The sequence below is a fragment of the Hyaena hyaena genome, unplaced genomic scaffold (assembly GCF_003009895.1).
Source record: "Hyaena hyaena isolate Hyena2069 unplaced genomic scaffold, ASM300989v1 scaffold_944, whole genome shotgun sequence".
NCBI classification, from domain to species: Eukaryota; Metazoa; Chordata; class Mammalia; order Carnivora; family Hyaenidae; genus Hyaena; species Hyaena hyaena.
In genome coordinates this window covers 351,353-372,042 of record NW_024081577.1, presented here as the reverse complement: position 1 = coordinate 372,042, position 20,690 = coordinate 351,353, and the positions used below count along the sequence as shown (strand labels likewise).

At 43.8% G+C, this 20,690-nt stretch overlaps 1 protein-coding gene across 1 annotated transcript in view; it reads left to right on the top strand.

The window, feature by feature from the left end:
- LOC120223066 (WD repeat-containing protein 49-like) overlaps window positions 1–20,340 on the top strand; it is a gene marked incomplete at its 5' end in the record, with an annotated part of 37,204 nt that extends 16,864 nt beyond the window's left edge. Inside the window, 12 exon segments of the mRNA XM_039221114.1 lie at window positions 130–184; window positions 870–915; window positions 2,600–2,659; window positions 5,040–5,205; window positions 11,933–12,028; window positions 13,488–13,546; window positions 14,126–14,267; window positions 15,843–15,882; window positions 16,688–16,773; window positions 17,710–17,894; window positions 19,899–19,996; window positions 20,160–20,340. Of these exon segments, the coding sequence (XP_039077045.1) occupies window positions 130–184; window positions 870–915; window positions 2,600–2,659; window positions 5,040–5,205; window positions 11,933–12,028; window positions 13,488–13,546; window positions 14,126–14,267; window positions 15,843–15,882; window positions 16,688–16,773; window positions 17,710–17,894; window positions 19,899–19,996; window positions 20,160–20,340 (1,214 nt within the window).
- Window positions 20,341–20,690: the final 350 nt, after the last annotated feature.

The window sequence follows — 20,690 nt, the reverse complement described above, 5'->3', positions numbered from 1 at the left end:
GTCTGAAAACTAGAAAGTTAGTATGCAAGTTTTCCCCAATCATCATTGAATTGAGTCAATATGTATAAACTGATTTAAGAACTAATAAAGAAGAATGTCTAACAGAAGTTGATAATGTTATCTTTCTAGATGAAAAGCCAAGTGAAGTCTGTGATTGTACCTACTTGGAGGTGAACCAAAATAAGTGAGTTATATTCAGCTTGGATGTAAGAGGGACATGCACCTTTTTGATACAAAATCTATTTTGGAAGAGGACACCAAGACAGTGAAGGGAATTTCCCAGAAGGAAATATGTCAAAGAATTCCCAAGGACCCTGGTTGCTCTCTGATGGTAATTTAGACAACTAGACTCTTCTAGAATATTAGAAGCAATTCTCTGCACATTTTGATGACTATTTAGAAGTAGAGATAGGGAGCACTCTATCTCCCCACCAAATGCTTTCTTGAGGAAAAAATCACAAGCTAGATTACCAGTGTAATTAAATTCAGCAGCCACAAGGCCAAGAATAAAAATCCGATACGTTCTCTCCTGAACACAAAAAGTGTGAAAACAACTCCTGATCGGTTTCTGCATGTGCCCTTGCCTCTGTGTTTCAATTGAGCTCTTAGGTTACTTAACCCTCAGGAGGGCAACTGCTCCTGGAGTAGCATCCGTAGACCTTGGAAATCATAAATCCCTTAAGTAGCAGTGAAAACACTGACCCTAACTGATCAAATCACATTTTATCTTGCTCTTCATACGAAATGCTCTTGCTCTCTCCATTTTTCATATAGACATGGCAAAATGACACCACAGCATTGATGGCATGCAAAAATTAAAGAGATGATAAGCTTAAGGATTGAGATGTACTACTCTGTTACTGTCCTAGGTGCATCATAGCTGTTGGATGGGACAGAAGAATAAATGTGTATTTTGTAAGTGAAATGTACAAAATGAGATATTCAAAACTCTGCTTCAGATTGCTATCCTCACCCCACCAACCCTACCATTGATTTTTTTCCCCACTAAAAACAAAGTTTGTAGAAATTATTTAGACTTCTGCTCTCTGTACAAGTCATGATATAGACAGAAGAATTTCCTCCCTCCCTCTCTTCCTCCCTTTTAGAAACCTTTTTACTTTGTTTTTTGTTTTTGTTTCTTCCCTCTGATTACCTTTTTTTTTTAAGTTTATTTATTTATTTTTAAGAGAGAGAGTGTGTGGGGTAGGGGCAGAGAGAGGGGGACACAAAGGGTCTGAAGCAGGAGCTGCGCTGACATCAGAGAGACCAAAATGGGGCTCAAACTCATGAATCGTGAGATCAAGACCTGAGCTGAAGGCCAATGCTTAACTGACTGAGCCACTCAGCCACCCCTCTAGTTCTCTTTTATGGGAAGAGGTATAATGACTCTTCACCCAATTCTGAGAGTGGTTGGTTCCCACACCTGCAAGCAATTCTCTGACACTAGCTGGTGTCCTACAATTCAACTCAATCCTGGTACCATCTACCCAGGGATGACATTGGATCCCACAGGTTACAGACTCAGTCCCACAAGCCCAGCCTTCATGACCCCCACCAATTTCAGACACCTCCCACGCTCTCAGCACTTAAAGAGTTCCAAGGGTTTTAGGAGCTGTCTGCCAGAAGTGGGGACAAAGACCAAATACCTATTTCTTATTGTGAGTCACAGTATGGCAAAGTGTTAGCTAGAAGAGCTATCAGAGGCATAGAGGGCATCCCTGGGAATCCAAAGCAGACTGTGCCTGGAACGTGGAGCTCTCCACACCTTGCCTTGTGTCCTTATCCCTCATACGGGCTGTCATGCCGCTTCCTCCTCAGCATGCTGGGGCTTCAGCATATCTGGTATATCCTTGCCCCTAACTGAGGGTTCACCACTCTGTCAATTGTGTAGCCCATTGCTTTCTTCCTTCTTCCTCCTACCTTGTCTTTATGCTCTGATCCCTCTGTAAGTGGAAACAGGAGATGAAATACCATCTGTAAGCTTCTGTATGGAAAAAAAAAAACACCTTTTTTTATTGCTTAGAGATAGAGAAAGGATTCAGGGACAGGGGAATTTGAAAATGCTGACTGAAACTAAGTTTTAAATCTACCTGTGACATTTTATTTCCCCTGCTTGCTATGCTGGATGGTCATGGATTTCTGAAGGTCTTTAAACATTGTAAGTTCTTTATTCATTTGAAGGTGTGCTGTATTTCACAACCTAAGCTGTGCATCCCCAGATGATTTGAGAGATGACTACCTGAGAAGCTGTGGTGTTGAATCCATCCTTTGGTATTATAGGTTACTGAGCTGATGGCTTTTGTTTTAACGCATGCAGCGGCTATAGGTCTTATTATGAAGGCAAAGCTATGCAGACTATCCAAGGAGAGTTTGTCAGTTGACATATGATTTGTTGAAATGCAATCACCCAAACGTCAGAAGTGGATTGCTTTTTATTCCCACTAGCACTAGAGGAATTTGCTTTGACATTTTGAAAAACTACATCACTGGTGGGGTGAGGGGTAGGGTTATAAAATGTGCCAACACCTTCTCTCTGAAGTTGTGTGTTGGCAGCTCATTTACTGCTTACACAACGTCTCCTCTTTGGCTTTGCATACAGGATGCACCATGTGACTTTCATCACTTCTGGAAGCCGCAGCCACACTGGCAGGATGACCTGGTGAGCCTTGGTACACTGTCTGGCCCTCCACCCAAACTGTGGCACATGTGGAGGATATCTGTCACTCAGAGACTCACCCTGACTCTCCTGGGCCTGTCTGGGGTTGTCACAGGGCCTCAAAGGCCTTTCCTGTGGCAGGATTCATGACTCGGGTCCAGGTACAGCCAGGCATACTGAGCTCCAGGCAGCTGCTTACCCTACAGGAAGAGTGATGGCCTTGTGTTCAGAATGGGGCATGGGGCCACTGAAACCAGTCCATGCAGATTTCCATGAGCTCAGCTGGGATTCATGTAGTGCAGGAATGGCTGTCCAAGATGTGGGTGTGACTTCCCTCAAAGAAGCATCTACTTCCTGCTTCTGCTTGGCGTGCAAAATTGTATGCATTTACTGTGTCATCCTTGGATGGCCAGGAAGCCTAAGAGATAACATTCCTGCCCTGTGGCTTGTTGGGGGCCCCATAGCCATGAGACTTCCTGTGATACTTATTAGCAAAATGCCTCCCCCCCAACTTTCTACAGCCTCCTATGGTTAAATGACCTCCCTCAAAACTGTCTGGATGCCAAGCCAATAAGACAAGTGCTAAGAAAGAAAAGCCACCATGCCCTATCATCTGCTACACTTACTTTATACCCCCATAAACATTCAAAAGGTATGAGTCATTAGAATACAAACTTCGTGAAGATAGACCTTGTCTGCCTTTACCATGGTATTCCCAGGACCTAGCCCAGTGTCTCGCTTATAGTAATGCCCAGTTAATTTGATTTCATTTAACTAGCATATGCCAAGTGCCTATTGTGAACCAAGTGTGCTTTGTTCACTGAAGATGAAGTTATGATCAAAAGAGTCATCTCGTGATCTCTGCTTTCCCAGAGTTTGCTGATTAGTGATTATTGAATGAAAGAACAGAGTTGTGCAGACAATGCCCTAGAAATGATGGCCATTGCAAGGATGCATGTCATGCCAAGTCAGTGAAGTGTTCATTCATTCAAATATTTATTTATTCAACTATTAATTCACTCAACACATATTTTTGAGCACTCGCATAGTGTTGTGCTTAATGGATAGGCCCAGGAGATACAATGTGAATAAAATGTGATCCTTGCCCAGAATCTCATGGCCTGGTGAGGAGATAAACTATGGAAATAATAATCATGCTATGTGGCAGATAATACAATAATGTATAAGATGCTGGAGAAGTCTAGAAATGGGAACTACTAACTTTGCTCTAACATCACACAGGAGATCAAAAGATTACTAGGATTGTTCCAGGAGGCCAAGGTGAGGAAAGCAATCTAGATGATAGGAAGGGGGAAAGCATGAAAACATGAGCCAAGTCAGGAAGGATGCATGAAAGGCATGTTGTTTGGAAGGCTAGGAAAAGTTTGAGGGGCTGGAGCATTCGGCACAGGAGGGAAATGAGGTTGAAAAGTCAGAGTGACAGTCATGCTAAGGCATGTCTATTACACTGTGCGGGCGGTGGGAAATCACAGGAGGAGAATCCCAGACATACATGGTCTCAAATCACAGGAGGCAGGATTTGGCAGAAAATTGTGGGAAAGAGAGAGCCACTGACCCTCTCTTTTCCAACTGTCTTATGCCACCACCTTCCCAGCCACTTTCAGGCAGAAGGGACATCTTAGATGACATGGACGGGTCCTCAAGGGACGCTCTATGGAAAGTATGTGAGGGCAAGGGAGAAATGATATCTCTACAGCAGCAGGAGAAGCTAATTCTCTTCACATGGAAACTGTATCCCGGTGAGGATGTTGAGGGACTGTGGCTGAGGGCTCTTTAAGCTCTCTGCAGCACTGCTCTCAAAAAATTCCATTTTGGATTCTCATCTTTCTTAAGGATCCATATCCAAATCCTCCTTTTGAGGAGAGTAGGTAATCTCAATGCTTAATTGCATGTGTAAGCTGCAGATAGGAGCCCTATAGGAAGCAAGTCAAGAGACAGCACACTCGGGAATTTAGACCTGAGCTGTTGGGAAGCCAAACCACCTTGGTCCAGAGCTGGTTTCCATTATCCCATTGCCATTACCATTTCAGCCCCAAACGGCTCCTTGCAAACACTCTACTTGCCAGAAGTGTGGGGAGGTCAGGGGCTGCTAGGACCATTGCTTCCCTGGGGAAGGTAATAGAGCTGACCCAAGGAGAGGCAGCACCTCTCTGGCTGAGCTGTACACAGACTCCTGCCTGGAGGGATGTCCCGATCCTTGGGGCTGGGCCATGACTTTCCAGATGAATCTTCATTGTGGGCAATCATAGGAGGAGAGACCTGCCTGCATCCTCTGTCTTAGAGATCTTAGAAGGAGAACTAGCTGGGGGTGATTGGGGATTTGCTTTCTTACCCTCTCCCTCTCCCTCTCTCTCCTTCTCAGAACCATGGGCACAAGGATGACATCCTCTGTGTGGTTCAATGTCCACCTTTTCTTCTTGCGACCTCCAGTTATGATGGGGAGGTCATCATTTGGAACGTCGTCTCAGGCCACATTTACTGCAAGCTGAACACTCCCAGCCCCTCTGATGGTGCAGAAGAAGGAAAAGGTAGGTGGGGGGTAGGCTCCATGGCCGTTCTGCACAGGCCCCAGCAGGCTTGGACTCCTGGCTCATTGTCTAAAGGAATCTCAGTTCTGGACAGCTTGCTGGTGAGAAGCGATTAGCCTGGTTTCAGGTTTAACCTGTCAGCTGGAAATTCCCAAAGCTGTGAGGTAGCTTAAGAGTTCAGCTTGCTAGTCTGTATTCCAGGCACTCATCCATCAGAGCCTATCTCACAGCCCAGCCCACTACCTTTGGGAGCCTTTTCTCATCCACTGTCCACCTGAAGGACACTCTTCCCTGCTCAGCCTCTCGATCTTTGTTACAGTGCCAGTTTTAGCCCTCTATCTTCAATACCACTCTTTATGGGCTCCTTTTCCCAGCTATCACACATGCCCCCCATCCTACTTCAGACATCATCTCCTGATGCGTCACTCAGTTGTGTGCCTTTAAGCTTTATGTCACCCTTGCCATTAGCCCCCTCAGGTGCCCTGAGGGTCCCATGACCTCCCACACTCCCCTACATAGGTCAGTCCTTACTACTTCTATATTTTATAGCAAAACTTTTCTCTACTCTCCCACCCCATTCTCCCTAACTTCTCTGCCCTGGTTCCATTTCTTTAAGACCCACTCTCTCTGCTAATGTGATCATGGGCCCATTCATTCATATCTTCATTCAACACATATTGATGAGCTCCTGCTATGTGCCAGGTCCAGGGCTGGATGTTGGGGCTGGTAACCACACCCCTCTTTCTCCAAGTCATGAACCATTTGGAAAACACACTGATCACACCATGGCTGACTGTGCTGGATGGAAAACAGTGGGAACCCACAGCCACCAAAGACTTCCTACCAGTCCTTGCCCTACCTCTAGAGTCCAGGCTTATCTTTCCCAAGTAGCAGTCCGCAGCCACTCATCTGCCAACAGCCAGGGGACCCACTACCTCACAACCACTGGTGATTTTGCATAAAATTGGTGAGTTCTTGCATCTCCTGAAACCCAACTAGCAAACCCTCAGAGAACCCTACACTGCAATCCCCTGCTTTAGGCATTTGATAACTTACTAGCCAAGGAAACGTTCTAATAACTTATTTGATCAGAAAATATCTTTGAACCATTCCCATGGGCATAACCCTGAGGGAAATACATAGAAAAGATGAGAGAGAGATGTGAGGCCTGATGCTGCCTTCAAGGGGGCTCACAGTCTAAATTCAGAGACAAGATGTGAATGTCCAGTAAATAAAACAATGGTAAAGCAATGTAATCAGCCTCTGGACTGCTTGAGAGACATTCTGGAAGGCAGTGGCTTCCACTAAACACCATGGGAGTAAAAAGAAATTCTTACCTATAGACTTATTTTCCAGTCTATTCCTACCCCCTTTGCTATAACAAAAAAGATTCTTCTATGAAGTTCTTTTCGAGAGTGCCTAAAAGTTTTAAAAACCTTTGGGGAGAAAAAGTGATGGCATTTCCTTCTAAAAGATTATTTTCTTTGCCATTAAAATGAAAATAAAGTCACTGGCCAAGAATGCAATGTTGACCTTTTAGCCAGCAGCTCTAATTTAAAACCCTGTTTGCAGCAGCATTTATTGCTTAAAGTTATGTGACTGTTGGCTTTGATAAACTCCTTTTCTGCTCCCAAAGTGCAAAGCCAGCCATAGTTACCAATAATTCACATTTCTACATTGCAAAAAAATGAGATGAAAGTATGTGAATGTTCCTCACCATTCCAGGAAAGAGCAGTTTTGGCTCTTCTTGAAGGTCCAAGAACCCAGTGGTCTTTTTCACATGGGATTGGCATGTGAAAAGAGGCATGGCATCACAAAGAGGTCACCATCTCTGGAAAACTGTCTGGACAATTCTTCTGAAGTCATTCTTAGTACAGAGGGGAGCTGAGAGAGAGGCAATTGAGCAAGCAAAGCCAAATGAGCTTCAGACAAATTCTTTCTGCTGACTTTTCAACACGTTAGCTTCGTTCTTCCTTATATTGGGATTGTTACATCTTCCTTCACATCAAAGAGAAAGAATTTGAGAGTGAAATAGAGACAGAGATTTCAATCAGGCTAAAATCCAAGAAAACAATGAGTTCACTGGGAGACTAAGGCTTTTTCTCTCTGCTCCTCCCCTTCCCTTTCCTCCCCTTTCCCAGTCCTCCTCCCTCCCCTCTGCCTCCCTTCCTCCTCCTTTTTTGTTTATTGTGGTAAAATACACACAGCAAAACTTACAGCTCAATGGTATTAAATACATTCACATGGCTGTGTACCCCCACCCCCACCCCTGTCCACAGAACCTTTCATCATCCCCAACTGAAACTTTGTCCCCCCTAAACACTAACTTCCTATTCTCTGTTCCTCACAGCCCTGCAACCACCATTATACTTTCTGTTTTTATTATTCTGACTACTATAAGTCCTTCATGTAAGCGGAATCATAGAGCATTTGTCTTTTTTGTGACTGGCTTCTTTCACTTAGTGTCTTGTCCTCAAGTTTCACCATGTTGTTGCATATTACAGAATTTCCTTCCTCTTTTAGGGCTGAATAATATTCCATTGTGGATGTACCACAGCCTGGTTATCCCTTTTCCCATTAGTAGCCACTTGGGTTGCTTCTGCATTTTAGCTCTTGTAAATAGTGTTGCTCTAAACATGAGTGTGCCAATATCTTTTCCTTCAAGGCCCTGCTTTTCAGTTCTTTGGGGTATATACCCAGGAGTGGAATTACTGGATTATGTGGTAGTTTTATTTTTAAGTAAAAAAAATTTTTTTTAATGTTTTTTATTTATTTTTGAGAGTCAGAGAGAGACAGCGTGAACAGGGGGAGGTCAGAGAGATTAGGAGACACAGAATCCACAGGCTCCAGGCTCTGAGCTAGCTGTCAGCACAGAGCCCAATGCAGGGCTTGAACCCACGAACCGTGAGATCATGACCTGAGTCGAAGTCAGACGCTTAACTGACTGAGCCACCCAGGCGCCCCTGTTTTAATTTTTGAGGAACCTCTGTACTGTTTTCCACAGTAGTTTTGTCATTCTACATTGCCACCAACAGTGCACAAGTTTCCAATTTCTCCACATTCTCACCAGCACTTGTTATTTTGTGTGTTTGTTTGTAATAGTCATTTTAATGGGCAGGAGGTGGTATCTCATTGTACCATTTCATTTGCATTGCCCTAATGATTAGTGATGTTGAGCATCTTTCACTTGCATATCAGCCATTTGTATATCTTTATTGGAAAAACATCTGTTCAAGTCCTTTGCCCGTTTTTGAATCAGGTTGTTTGGTTTTATTGTTGAGTTTTAGAAGCTCTCTATATAATCTGGATACGGATCCCTTATCAGATCTATAATTTGCAAATATTTTCTCTCATTCTGTAGGTTGCCTGTTTACTCTGGGTAGTGTCTTTTGTTGTACATTTTTCAAAATTTTCACAAAGTCTAAATTGTGTATTTTTAATTTTGTTTTTGTGCCTTTAGTGTGCCCAGAAATCACTGCCACATTCAATGTCATGAACTTTTTGCCCTGTGTTTTCTTCTAAGAGTATTACTCTTTTAGGTTTTACATTTAGTCCTTTAATCCATTTTGACTTAATTTTTGTATGTAGTGTTAGTGTTAGATAAGGGTCTTTATCTTTTGCATGTGGATATCCAGTTTCCCAACACCATTTGTTGAAAAGACTTTCCTTTCCCCATTGAACAGTCTGGCACCCTTGTCAAATATCATTTGACTGTAAATGTGAGGGTTCATTTTTGGGATCTTTATTCTATTCTATTCGTCTATATGTCTGTCTTTATACCAGTACCACACTGTTTTGATTACTGTAGTTTTATAGTAAATGTTAAAATAAAAAATGTGAATCCTCCTGTTTTGCTCTTTTTTTTCAAGATTAAAAAAATCTTGAATTTTTTTTTTCAAGATTTGGCCTTCTAAGTCCCTTGAAATTCCATATGAATTTTAGGACGGGTATTCTATTTCTGCAAAACACATTATTGGGATTTTGATAGAGATTGCACTGAGTCTGTAGGTCACTTTGGGTAGTATTGACACTTTAACAATATTAAGTCTGCCAATCTGTGAACATATATATGTTTCCATTTATTTACGTCATCAATTTCTTTCAGCAATGTTTTGTCATTTTCATTGTACAAGTCTTTCACTTCCTTAGTTAGTTCTTAAGTATTTTATTCTTTTAGATTCTACTGTAAATAGAGTTGTTTTTGTAATTTCCTTTTCAGAGTGTTCCTTGTTTGTGTATAGAAATGCAACTGATTTTTGTGTGTTTACTTTGTATCCTGCTGCTGTGCTGAATTCATTTATTAGTTCTTAGATACAAGGCTTTTTCACTAGGAAAACAATATAATAATATTTTCTGATTTATAAATAATATTTGTCAATTATAATAATATAATATTTAGTTAGTATAATAATTTAAATAGTATTTAGTATTCAATAATAGAGTTATAATTAATATAGCAAAATATAAATATTATATAAATAATATATTTAATCTTGTATGTATTTTCCTGAGTGGTTTTAATATTTTACCTCATTTAGTGCTCACATTAACCCTAAAAGATAGGTGCTATTGTACCCATTTTCACAGATGAGGACACTGGGGCCAGAAAGTTCAGTAACAAAGATTATGAAAGCTACCCTTTGTTGAGCATCTCTATGCCGTGAACTTGAGGTTCATTGTCCCCATTGGTCATCACTGCAAGGTCATGTAGCACAATTTGCATAGTGTTTCATTTGCTCCTGGCAAAACTCTATAAAATAGGAAGTCTTGTCTCCACATCATAGATGAAGAAGACTGAGGTTTAGAAAAGTGAAATGCCCCCTGAGGAAAGTAGGGAAGTGACATGCAGGCCATTTCTTGGGACTCTGCAGGCCCTCCGCAGGATGAATGAGGACAAAGTGAAGGGACTTTATCTTTGCTGCATCTCCCCCTCTTTTGCCTGTCCCCTTTCTTGTCCCCCCTCCCCCATGTAAATAATTCTGATAAACTGAGAGTCAGGTAACACTTAGCCTAATCACTTTAGGTATATTCCAGGCACTGGAGAGGACAACAGGGCCAAGGAGTTAGCCAGGAGCCATTCTGCCATGTGGGTGACCCTCCATCCTGCTTCTGAGAATCCTCAGCCTCCCAAAGACAACTACAGATCTAATACCAAGGTCATGGGCTTTGGATGCGAACACATTTGGGTTTGAATCTCAGCCCTTCTATGTGTTACTTGTGTGCCTTAAGCAATGTAATTCTTTCTAAAACACAGTCTTACCACCTGTACAATCAGAAGCATAATGTCTACCTTAGATTGTTGTGATGAGTAAGTACAGGAATGTTGAGACCATGCTTAGCTCAATGTCTGGCACATAGAAAGCGTCCATTAAATAGATAATCTAATTGTGATTGTTTTCTGTTTGAAGGCAGGGCCTGAGTCTACCATGTCCACTGTGGTTTCCTGAGTGCACAGCCCAGTGCTGAGCTCAGAGTCAGACCAAAATAAATATTGCTGAATGATGAACAGCCTGATGCATGGGGGTCCCCATGGTGGTGAGACAGCGCCCATTGTATTTAACTTTAGCACCAACCCCATTATTAATATAGCCCCTTATTTACATGAGATCATTTATTGCACCTTCAGTCTGGGCCACGTACCTCAATGCCCACAGACTCAAGGAGAAAAACAGAAAGAGAGCTCCTTGCCCACAACCTCAAGTAGCAACGTTCTTTGTGGCTCTCACGTTTGCATCTAAGTAAGTTTGTAGAACTTTTGTTCAACAGCAAATATTTGAGTTCTACATACTAAGCACTGAGAGAGGATTTATAGATAAGTGGTTTAAAAAAGAAAAAGACAGATGGGGTTCCTGTGCCCATGGTGCTGAAAGTGTAGTGGGGTTTGTGTGGCGGGGGAGTGGAAGACCAGGGGGAAGCAGGGAGGTGGACTTAGAAGTTATTCCAACCCTTGGCTGTACAGAGAAGCTAGGGTTTGATGCATTTTCCTAGAGAGCCCTCTGCCTAGTGCCCATGACATCTTTTGAGATTCCAGATCCAATGCTGCTTCCCCTGAGATGCTTTCTCTGACCTCCCCCTTCTCCACACACAACAAGCCCCATCCTGCATGTGCCAGCAGGGTCCTGTTCATTCCTGGGAGTAGTCCCGTTGCTTCAGTGCGGCTCTCTGCTTCCCCTTCTGTCCACAGCCCTCAGCACAATGCCCAGGCTCTGCCGGAGATCTAATGGATGTCGATAAAAAAACAAATGAATGAAAGCATGGACATCTTTTTGAACCTGAGCAAAGCTTTTGACTTATCTAAGTCTCCACTTCCTCATCTGACCATGGAACTAATAATCCAGTACCATGGGATTTCACATGGTTTTATATCTTGCTAAATGTAAAAGGTGACATAATGGTTAATTCATATTATTTCAATCCAAGAATTTCTAGGGAGTGGGGACTTCTTGAGAAGCACCTATAAAGTCCTAGGCAGAGCCTCCCAAATCCTTCTTTCTCTCCAAAAGTCCTAGGGTCCTGGGTGACGCCAGGGCCAGCTGCCTTCACACCTGACTTTAGCTGGGTTGGTTCTTAACCAGCGAGGACATCAGCATGTCTGTGGCCCTGTGTGCACAGCCCCTGCTTCAGGCCCATGATTGGGGGTGGTGTTGGGGGCAGGGCTACAGAGGAAGGTGAGAGAAAGGGCTGTAAGCCTTATGGGGAGCACAGCCAAACTCTCCCCCATCACCAGGTCCAGACCAGAGCGTTTCTTGCCTCGCCTTCCTGAAGACTCGGGCTGCCAAGTTTGAATCAGTGGCTGCTTCCCTAATCGCCAATGGACCCCAAGGTAAGAATGGCTTCCCACAAGGACTGTGCTGCTCTTTGCTAAGATTTGGCCACTGCAGGCCTGGATCTGGCAAGGGAGGGTCTCTAGGCATTCATTCTAGGCATTCACAACCTCTGCTGTCTCTCCCTCCAGCTGCTCTCCGTCCTTGAAGCCCAGGTTGACTAAGACCCCTAGCCACCTGCTCTTGGCCCCAGTCCTGCCAGCTGGGGAGGTGATCACCCAGGGAGTGAGGGCCTGACTCCCACTTCCTCCAAATCAAGTGTCCTTGCCCCACCTGCCCACTCAGAGGCCCTCTCTCTACAAGTGAAGTGGGCCACCGAGGACATCACGTAGTCTGGTGAAATGAACACCAAGCACAGATTGTGAGGGGAGGGCCACGAGTAACCACAGGCAGCCTGAGAGAAGAGCCTGGAGAAAAACAAAGTGTCCTGAGTGGGGATTGGCTATGCATGCATCCTGCTCGTGTTAGGAGGAAGAAGCCAGGGCTCCCTGAGAGCTTGGGGATGAGCTTCCAAATCCAGCTCTGCCACTAACGAGCTAGGCGACATTACACAAATGACATGATCCTCAGGCTTTTTAGTAAAACGTAACAGTGGGCCACAGCCCTGCTCCAAAGCTCCAGGATTTTAATTAAAATTACCAGCTGAAAGCAGCCAGCCACCTGTGTTCTGGTTGCAAAGCGGAAGCTCAAGTCGTGTGCATTGATCCCGGGGTGCTTGGTCATTTGCGATCTCGTTAGGTAATAAGGGAAGCTGCCTCCTCCAGGCTGTGGACTCGCGGCCCTGGCTGCAGGGCTGCAGATGCCCTTGGCTTCTCCTCTCCACGCTCCATGCTGAGGCACCCATGGCTTCTGCTTTGCCTAATGAGAGCACAGAGCCCCCTCACCCCTGAGAGAAGAGGAAGAAATGTTAATCTAGTAATTTAGGGAGCCCCCAAGAGGAGGCAATATGCATGGGGTCCCCACTTCACAAAGGCTTGCTGCATGAACACCACGTGTAAAACACAGTCAGGAACTGTGACTGATGGGCCAGAAAGACCCCCCCCCCCAAGAATCCCTTTGACCAGGCAAAGCCCACAGTGTGTTTAAAATAAGTACTTAAACACTTATGTGTGCACACGCGCGCACGCGCACACACACACACACACACACACACACAGAGACACATTATTGTTGTAGCTCTAACTTCTAGACCTTTCCTCCAAAGCCAAAGCTGGAGCTCTCCTCATCAGGAAAGGTGCCTAGAGTAGTAGAGAAAGAAAGGGCTATTGAGCCATTTGATCCACAACACTTGAAGAGGACCCCCTTCCCTAATATGCACCAATGATTCTAACTGATGAGTTACCCAAGGGGAAAAGAAGGGACCTCTGGTATCCTGAGGCTGCAGTGCCTGTCAGGAGCCTCAGGGGTGCAGGCCAAGTGCATACCCCAGGTGATCTTCCTGCTCTCCCCTCCCCACAGGCTCTGTCACCTTCTGGAGGCTGTTCGGGGAGGCCTGTCCCATTGCAAACTTCACTCCCGTAAGTTGGACTGTTGATTGGAAATAACTTGTGTGCTTTGGGTTTGTTGTTGTTTTGTTTTGTTTTAAAGTTTATTTATTTTTGAGAGAGAGAGACACACACAGTGTGAGCAGGGGAGGGGCAGAGAGAGAGGGAGGCACAGAATCTGAAGCAGACTCCAGGCTCTGAGCTGTCAGCACAGAGCTCGACGAGGGGCTTGAATTCATGAACCGTGAGTTCATGACTTGAGCCAAAGTCAGATGCTTAACCAGCTGACCCACCCAGGTACCTTTGCTTTTTTCCTTTTTTGACATAGCCTGACAATGGAACACATGAACTCTTCTGGGCTCCACGTTTTTAGCTTTGTTTATCTATACAATGTATCCTATCTTGCTGAAAGATTAACAGGGGCACAGTGATGAGTTCTTACTGTGAATGGGATACAGCATTCCACTTGCCATTGTCTGACAGGTCTGCTTTATCTGCAATGGGCCCATGTGCGTCTGTGCTGGGCCGTGTGTGTGTGTGTGTGTGTGTGTGTGTGTGTGTGTGTGATGGACCCTGTGGGTATGTCTGTAATGCACCCTGTTTGTCTTTTAGTCTAGAGACAAAGCGCCTGTCAGCAGCATCGCAATGACAGCAGGAGATGCCTTCGCCTACATGGCTGACCAGGAAGGCTTTGTGCATGTCTATGACATCAAAGAGTATGGCCTGCAGGGACCCGAGCTGTAGCCCCCCAAGAGTAGGCAATACACACTTCATGCTAAATACTATGATGAGCACAGCTTGAGTTTTAATGTAATATTCTGGTTGGGAAGATTAAATTGTACCAGTGAGGATGAGGGGTGGGGGAGGAGGTCTCTTAAAACGCTTTAAGAATGGAGTTACAAACAAATACTTTTAGGTTGGCAAGGATACAGGAAAATGGGCACTCCCCTTGGCTAGGGGGGCAAATTGGTATATGCTATCTGAAGGGCAAGTTGACTATACATATCTAATGCTTCAAACCGGCAATCCTACTTCAAAGAAGTAATAAGACAGGTACAGAAAGATTTAGTTATCAGGTTGTGAATCAATACATTGTTCATAAGGGAGAAAGAATAATTAGAAACAACCTAGATATCCAACATAAGGAGAATTGATTCAATGCATGAGGTATATAACAAATACACTAGAATATCATCTAGTCATTGAATAACAATGCTGTAGATGAAGATGTATTCACAGGAAAAATATTCGTGGTAAATTATTAAAGGAAAAAATTCAGATTGCAAAACAATATTCACACATGAGTCTTAAAAAAAGAAAGTATGAGTCTTTGTTAAAACAAAGAAATACAATGGAAGATCGGAAGTTGGAAAGACAAACACCAAATTTTTCACAAATGTTATCTCTTGGTAGATGAGGTTATAGATGTGCTTCATTTTTTATTTTTGGAAATCTGTATTCCAGAAAATCTGTTTTGTGGAAACATTGATTTGACAGTACAAAAATGTTTAAAAATTCAAAATCCTTTCATACAATTGTAAAAATGCTCAAGATTAGAAAAAAATCAGACAGCACAAAAGAATGAAAAACAGAAAGTAGTAATTGTTACTCTGACCTTTTCTACCACCTAACCTGCCATTTCTGAATCCTGGGAACACTGTTAATGAATCTCAACTTTCTTTCAGAAAGTTTCTATGCACATGTACATAATTTTCAGGATTTGAATTTTTTTCCTTTGCATCCTTTGAACAACTTTCTGAATAAGCATATTTAGCTCTGTTGAACATATTTTGTATGTAATATATTTAAATGGCTATGTAAAATCCCATTAGACATGTCTCTGGAAAGCCAATATAGAGGTAAATATTCACAGACTTCCATTTAGTCACCTTTTCCTGTTCCCCACAGAAGTTTAAATGCTACAGCAAGAGAAATTGGAATTTAGGAGTAAGAGCCACCTGCCTAGCCTTGGTCTTTTACTCCAAGTACTGGGAGCTTAGTACTCATGAGGTTACTTTACAAATCAGTTTTGACTACTTGTCTACTCCTGTGTGCTTTCCAAACCCTAAGCACTGAGGGAAACCATAGCATAAGCAGCTTGCATGGTACACAATTTATATGTCTTTGAACCTGACATGGTTCTTGCACATAGTAGGTGCATAACACTTAGCGGTTAATGTAGCAAAACCAATGACTGCCACACTGGCACCTCTCACTTGCTGACACTCATCCAGATCTGACCCCATCCTGTGAAACTCTTGTACAGCATCTAGCATCATGGTGATTAACTCTCTCACTGTACTCAGGTGTGTTCTTTCTTTTGGTTTAGAGGTGACCTTCTGGAGGGCCCATGTCAGTGTGGTGACATCGTGAGTACCATCCATTTTAGAGTTTGAGAATTTGTAGGGGGTAAAATACTTCCCATTGCTTTGATCAAATCAATCCTCTCAGAAGGCCTCTGAATTAGTCAAAATAGGAAAATGGTATTATAATCCTGAATCCTACTATTGGGGAAAACAAGATGTGTGTTTTGTTTGCACAGGACTGAAGGAAGTGATTAGAAGTCTTCATTTTTCTTGTAAATGGATGCTTGTCTTCCTTGATTTGGTCTGGTATTTTCCTTTAAGTTTAGAAACTCAGTAAATTTCATCTTTTTATAACTCTAAAAATTTTAATTTAATTTTTTTATTTGAGAGAGAGAGCACAGGCAGAGCCTGATGTGGGGTTTGATCCCATGACCCTGGGCTCATGACTTGAGCTGAAATCAAGAGTTAGACACTCAACCTACTGAGCCGCCCATGTGCAGGTGCCTCCCCTCCCCCGTTTTTGTTTTTGTTTTGTTTTGTTTTTACTGAATTGAAAGGAGTCATTGCTAAGGGCACAACTTGAACTCTGGTGGGGCTGTTCTTTACAATATCTTGATCTTCCCCCCAGACCCATGATCCATAAGATGATTTTCAGTGTACCTTGTTTGATATCTTGGAATTGGAGCTGGAGAATTTTGGAGGGTGTGATGTGGTAGGAGGTAGGGAGAGAATGGTACCAAGAATTCAATTTATTGACCTGCCTTCTACATTCCAACTGTAAGTAATGGAGCATTGACATATCGATCCCATGTCCCTTTCATGCTGGAACAGCCTTGGAGCATCTCTCCTCCTTTTTTTTCCTCATTAGTTTGGAGCTGATAGAAGAACAGTTTCTGCTGTCATCCTCCCTTGACTGTACCATGCGCCTATGGAGCAGAGATGGGGAGTACATAGGTATGGAATGTTCCACCTGGCTGCCTCCTCAGTCCTAGTTCAGGGCTTCATAAATTCTCTAGCACCAAGTGTATTAGTCAGCTCAAGCTGCCTAACAAATACCATTGACTGGGCAACTGAAACAATAGTCATTTCTTTCCCACCTCAGGATGGTTCTGGAGACTGGAAGTCTGAGATCAGGGTGCTGGCATGGTCGGGTTCTGGAGAGAGCTCTCTTCCTGGCTTGCAGAGGGCCATCTTCTTGTATCCTCACATGGCAGAGAGATTGCTCTGGTATCTCTTCTTACCAGATCCCTGTCAGATCAGGGTCCTACCCTCATGACCTCATTTTAACCTTAATCACTCCCATAAAGGCTTTATCTCCAAATATAGTCACATTGGGGGTTAGAGCTTTAACATGTGAGTTTTGCAGGAAAGAAAATGTATACCTTAAAGTCAGCCTCCTTTCACAAAAAATTGGGAGAATCAAAGACATTTAAACTTAGATAACTCAGCTAGACTGAATGCAGTGAGTTTGATAAAGAACTGTGTTATCATAGAGTCATGTCTTGATAGGAACAATTCAAGACATAGGGAAAGGGCTAAAGTAGTGACATTCACCTGACTCACTGCATTGAGAGACTCTATCTCTATTTCAGCAGGTCAGCTTGTCTCCTTATCTCATATTCCTTGAAGCAAGTGCTGAAACCATTTGGAATCTATCCTGTACATCCCTCGTATATTACTGAGTAGCTTACGCACCCAGGTGATGCATTCTGTAGGAGATATTCCAGGCTCTAGTCTCCAGAGCCAACTGCCCTGGAGTTGTTTCTTATGGAACCACAAAAGCAGAACTGAATTTCACTAGGTTGACCTAACAACCTTAGCAGTAAGCTTTGCTCTTATTGGAAGACAGGTTAGCTCCTGTACTCTGCTCATGTGTCTCTATTCCTCCAGGAACCTTTGGGCAGGACAGCCCCTGGGATATTTTCACTCCTGCCTCCTGGAGCCACCCTCGAGTGCCTTGTGAAATTTTGACTGATCCCCAGAGCATGCCTGCTCACCCTGTGCTGGATGGGGATGTTGCTGCTCTGCACACTGGAAATGAGGAGCAAGACAACGCAGTGGAAGAAAAGGCTAAGGTTGGTCCTGGCCCATCCAATTCACCTGTATTTTCATACAGGTGAAAATTTTCACCTGTTTTCAGATTTTGTGGCTTCCAGGCAGATCAGTATGGAGATAATCTGCAGCCTGAAAGAGTGAAGGGATGACCCAGAGAACAAGTAAACATGGAGATTAAAACTGTCCTGAGATTGTGCTACAGACTAGAGCCAGGGTAGAGGGTTGTGGGTCCATCTGTGGGTATGATTGCAGCTCATCACTCCAGTGTCACTTGACTTTGTCCTCCTCTTGACTGATAAAAAGACAATTATTCATGGCCTTGGGATGTAAGGAGACTCGGGATCATGCTCAGCCCAGCTGTCACATCTGAGAAGGAGAGACATTGCAGATTCAGCCCACAGCACATACTCTCTATTAAGAAATACACAAAATATTGGCTTCTGAAGGAAAGGAAGAAATGAATGGGTTAGTGCCCCAGTGTATAAAAGTCAAAACTGGAGCAGGGGATTTTAAGCAGGCCCTGGTAGATGTAGCCTTGATTTAGAGCTTAGTGAAATATATGGATTTCCAAGAAATGCTTGCCCTTTAATAAATTGAAAAGAAGGTCATTTCATGAGCTATTGCTCACTGGTTATGTTACAACTCAAAGCAGAACACCTGCTCTGCCAGCAAAATAATGTGTCTCAGGCTTTTCCTTGGCAGCCTCCTAGAATACTGATCACACAGGATGACCTCGCCACTGACTTTTGTGTAGAGCCCCAAACACGTTCAAAATAGGAAATAAAGGGACTGGGCCAGCATAGATCAAGAAAACCTTCTGTCTTGTCAGAGGCCTCTCACATTTCCATGATCCTATTCTCATAAGCATTCCCAAGGTTATAAAGAGGTGTGGGTGGTGGCTCTCAGGAGATCAGAATGTGTCTACCCAGCACTATCGACCTACTTGGAAATACAATAATTTCAGTGTGCTTTTGATATAGAGCAAATAAACGACTTCATTAATTTTGATAGGCCCGCCATTTGGAAACAGAAGCACAGAGGGAGGTGGGAAGAGAGGAAGACGAGAGGAAGGGGAAAGTGCTGACAAGCACAGAAGCCAGGGGAGTGTGTGGCTGGAAGGCAGTCTGAGAGAGAAATCCCTCTGCAAGTGTAATGTAGGAACTGGAAGGAAGTAGCTGAGGGAGGGCAAGGCAGGAAGAAGGAGGAGGAGAGGAGGAAAAGGAAGAGGCAGGGAGGGGAGGAGGCAACTCAGCTCCACCAATTGAAATAGATAATTGACATGATGTGGGTTCTCTTAGGGTGAAAGAGAGTGGGCACTGGGTTCCAGGATGGACCTTGGTCTTGCGTAGATAAACCATTGGTGCTTCTTTGTTTATTATTCTGTCCAATTTGACTGCTGGTACCTTAGAAAACAGTCCATAAATTCTTTCCAAGAGAAATACACAGGGAAAAAGAAAAGAGCCTGAGCCCTTACAGAGTGTATTTGGGCCAGTCGATGGGAATCCAAACCATGAAATTGCAGAATAAAGTGTGTGCCACACTGTTGATGAGGTAGCGTTGCCTGAGTTCTGCTGTTAAGTTCACCTTCATTAGCTGTGTGACCTCTAGCCATCACTTCCATTAATCTGTGAAATGAGAGGTGGGATGAGCTGATCTGTAAGTTTTGTTCCAGCTCTAAAAATGTTATGTTTCTCTGAATGTCTCTTTTGCAAAATCGAATGTGTTGATTGGATTCTGGGTGTCGGTAGAGATCCTTCCAGAATACCAGCATATCAAACATAACCACAACTGAAACAAGTTGACAGAATGCAAAAAATCATTCACCTGGAAAATATCACATTGGAGTTGGTGGTTTCAAAATTGAGTAAAAGCTCAGGGGAAAACACTCTTGTTTTCTAGTGGATTCAGCCAACCTTGGTCTTGTTCCAACATGGAAAATGCATGTAACTGAAAAGCTATCCCTGTTCCCTGTCACCAGTGTGATCATGGGTTCCTATTCCCCTAAATGTTCCTTCTTCTTCCAGCCTGAAAATACCCCTAACCCTTGCTCTCCAGAAGACTCGATCCTTGAAGTTGAAATGAAAGAAGACATAAATAAATGGTATGCATTTTGCAAAGGCTGGTGAGCCTAACAGGAACAGCTAGGTCGAAGCGAGAGCCCAGCTGAAGTAAGGCAGCCTTTCCTGGCTGAGGCATCCCAGGCTACTCTGTCATCACCTTGAGTCACTTGTCCTTAAGCCCCCCGGCCTGTGTGTATAATGAGGTCACCATTCAAATCTCACCAGTTTAACATCTCACCTGCATGACTGGACACTCTGCACCCTGGTTTTGTCTAACCATCCCATGCAGTCAAGTGTGTTCTTTACCTCGAGCGCCATGGCTGATGTTGCTGCCCTCAAGGCTGCCCTCAAGGCTGCATATGACAGGACATCTCTCTGTTCACCTGCAGCCACTCTGACCTCCTGAGGGTGTGGGGTGTGGGGTGAGCACTGGGGCTCCTAAAGCTCAAATAACATGGGGTACCAGAAAGGCCCTGTGTGCCCTTCAATCTCCCCCACACTGGGATCTGGTTGGGTTCTACAGATAAGTAAGGCAAATGAAAGCTTCTCTCCAGTTCTGTGAGGCGTTTTCTTCCCCAGGCGCCAAGCCAACTTTCTTGGGTCCTAGTCACCAAAAGGCCTGAAAGCAGCCCCGTAAGTGTTTACCCTCCATCATGGGTTTTAGATCTAGGCCATGAGGCTGTGTGAGTGATGACACCATCCTGACTTACCCAGTTCCTTGGTGCAGTGGCTTTAAGTCATCAGGAGTCCAGGCCC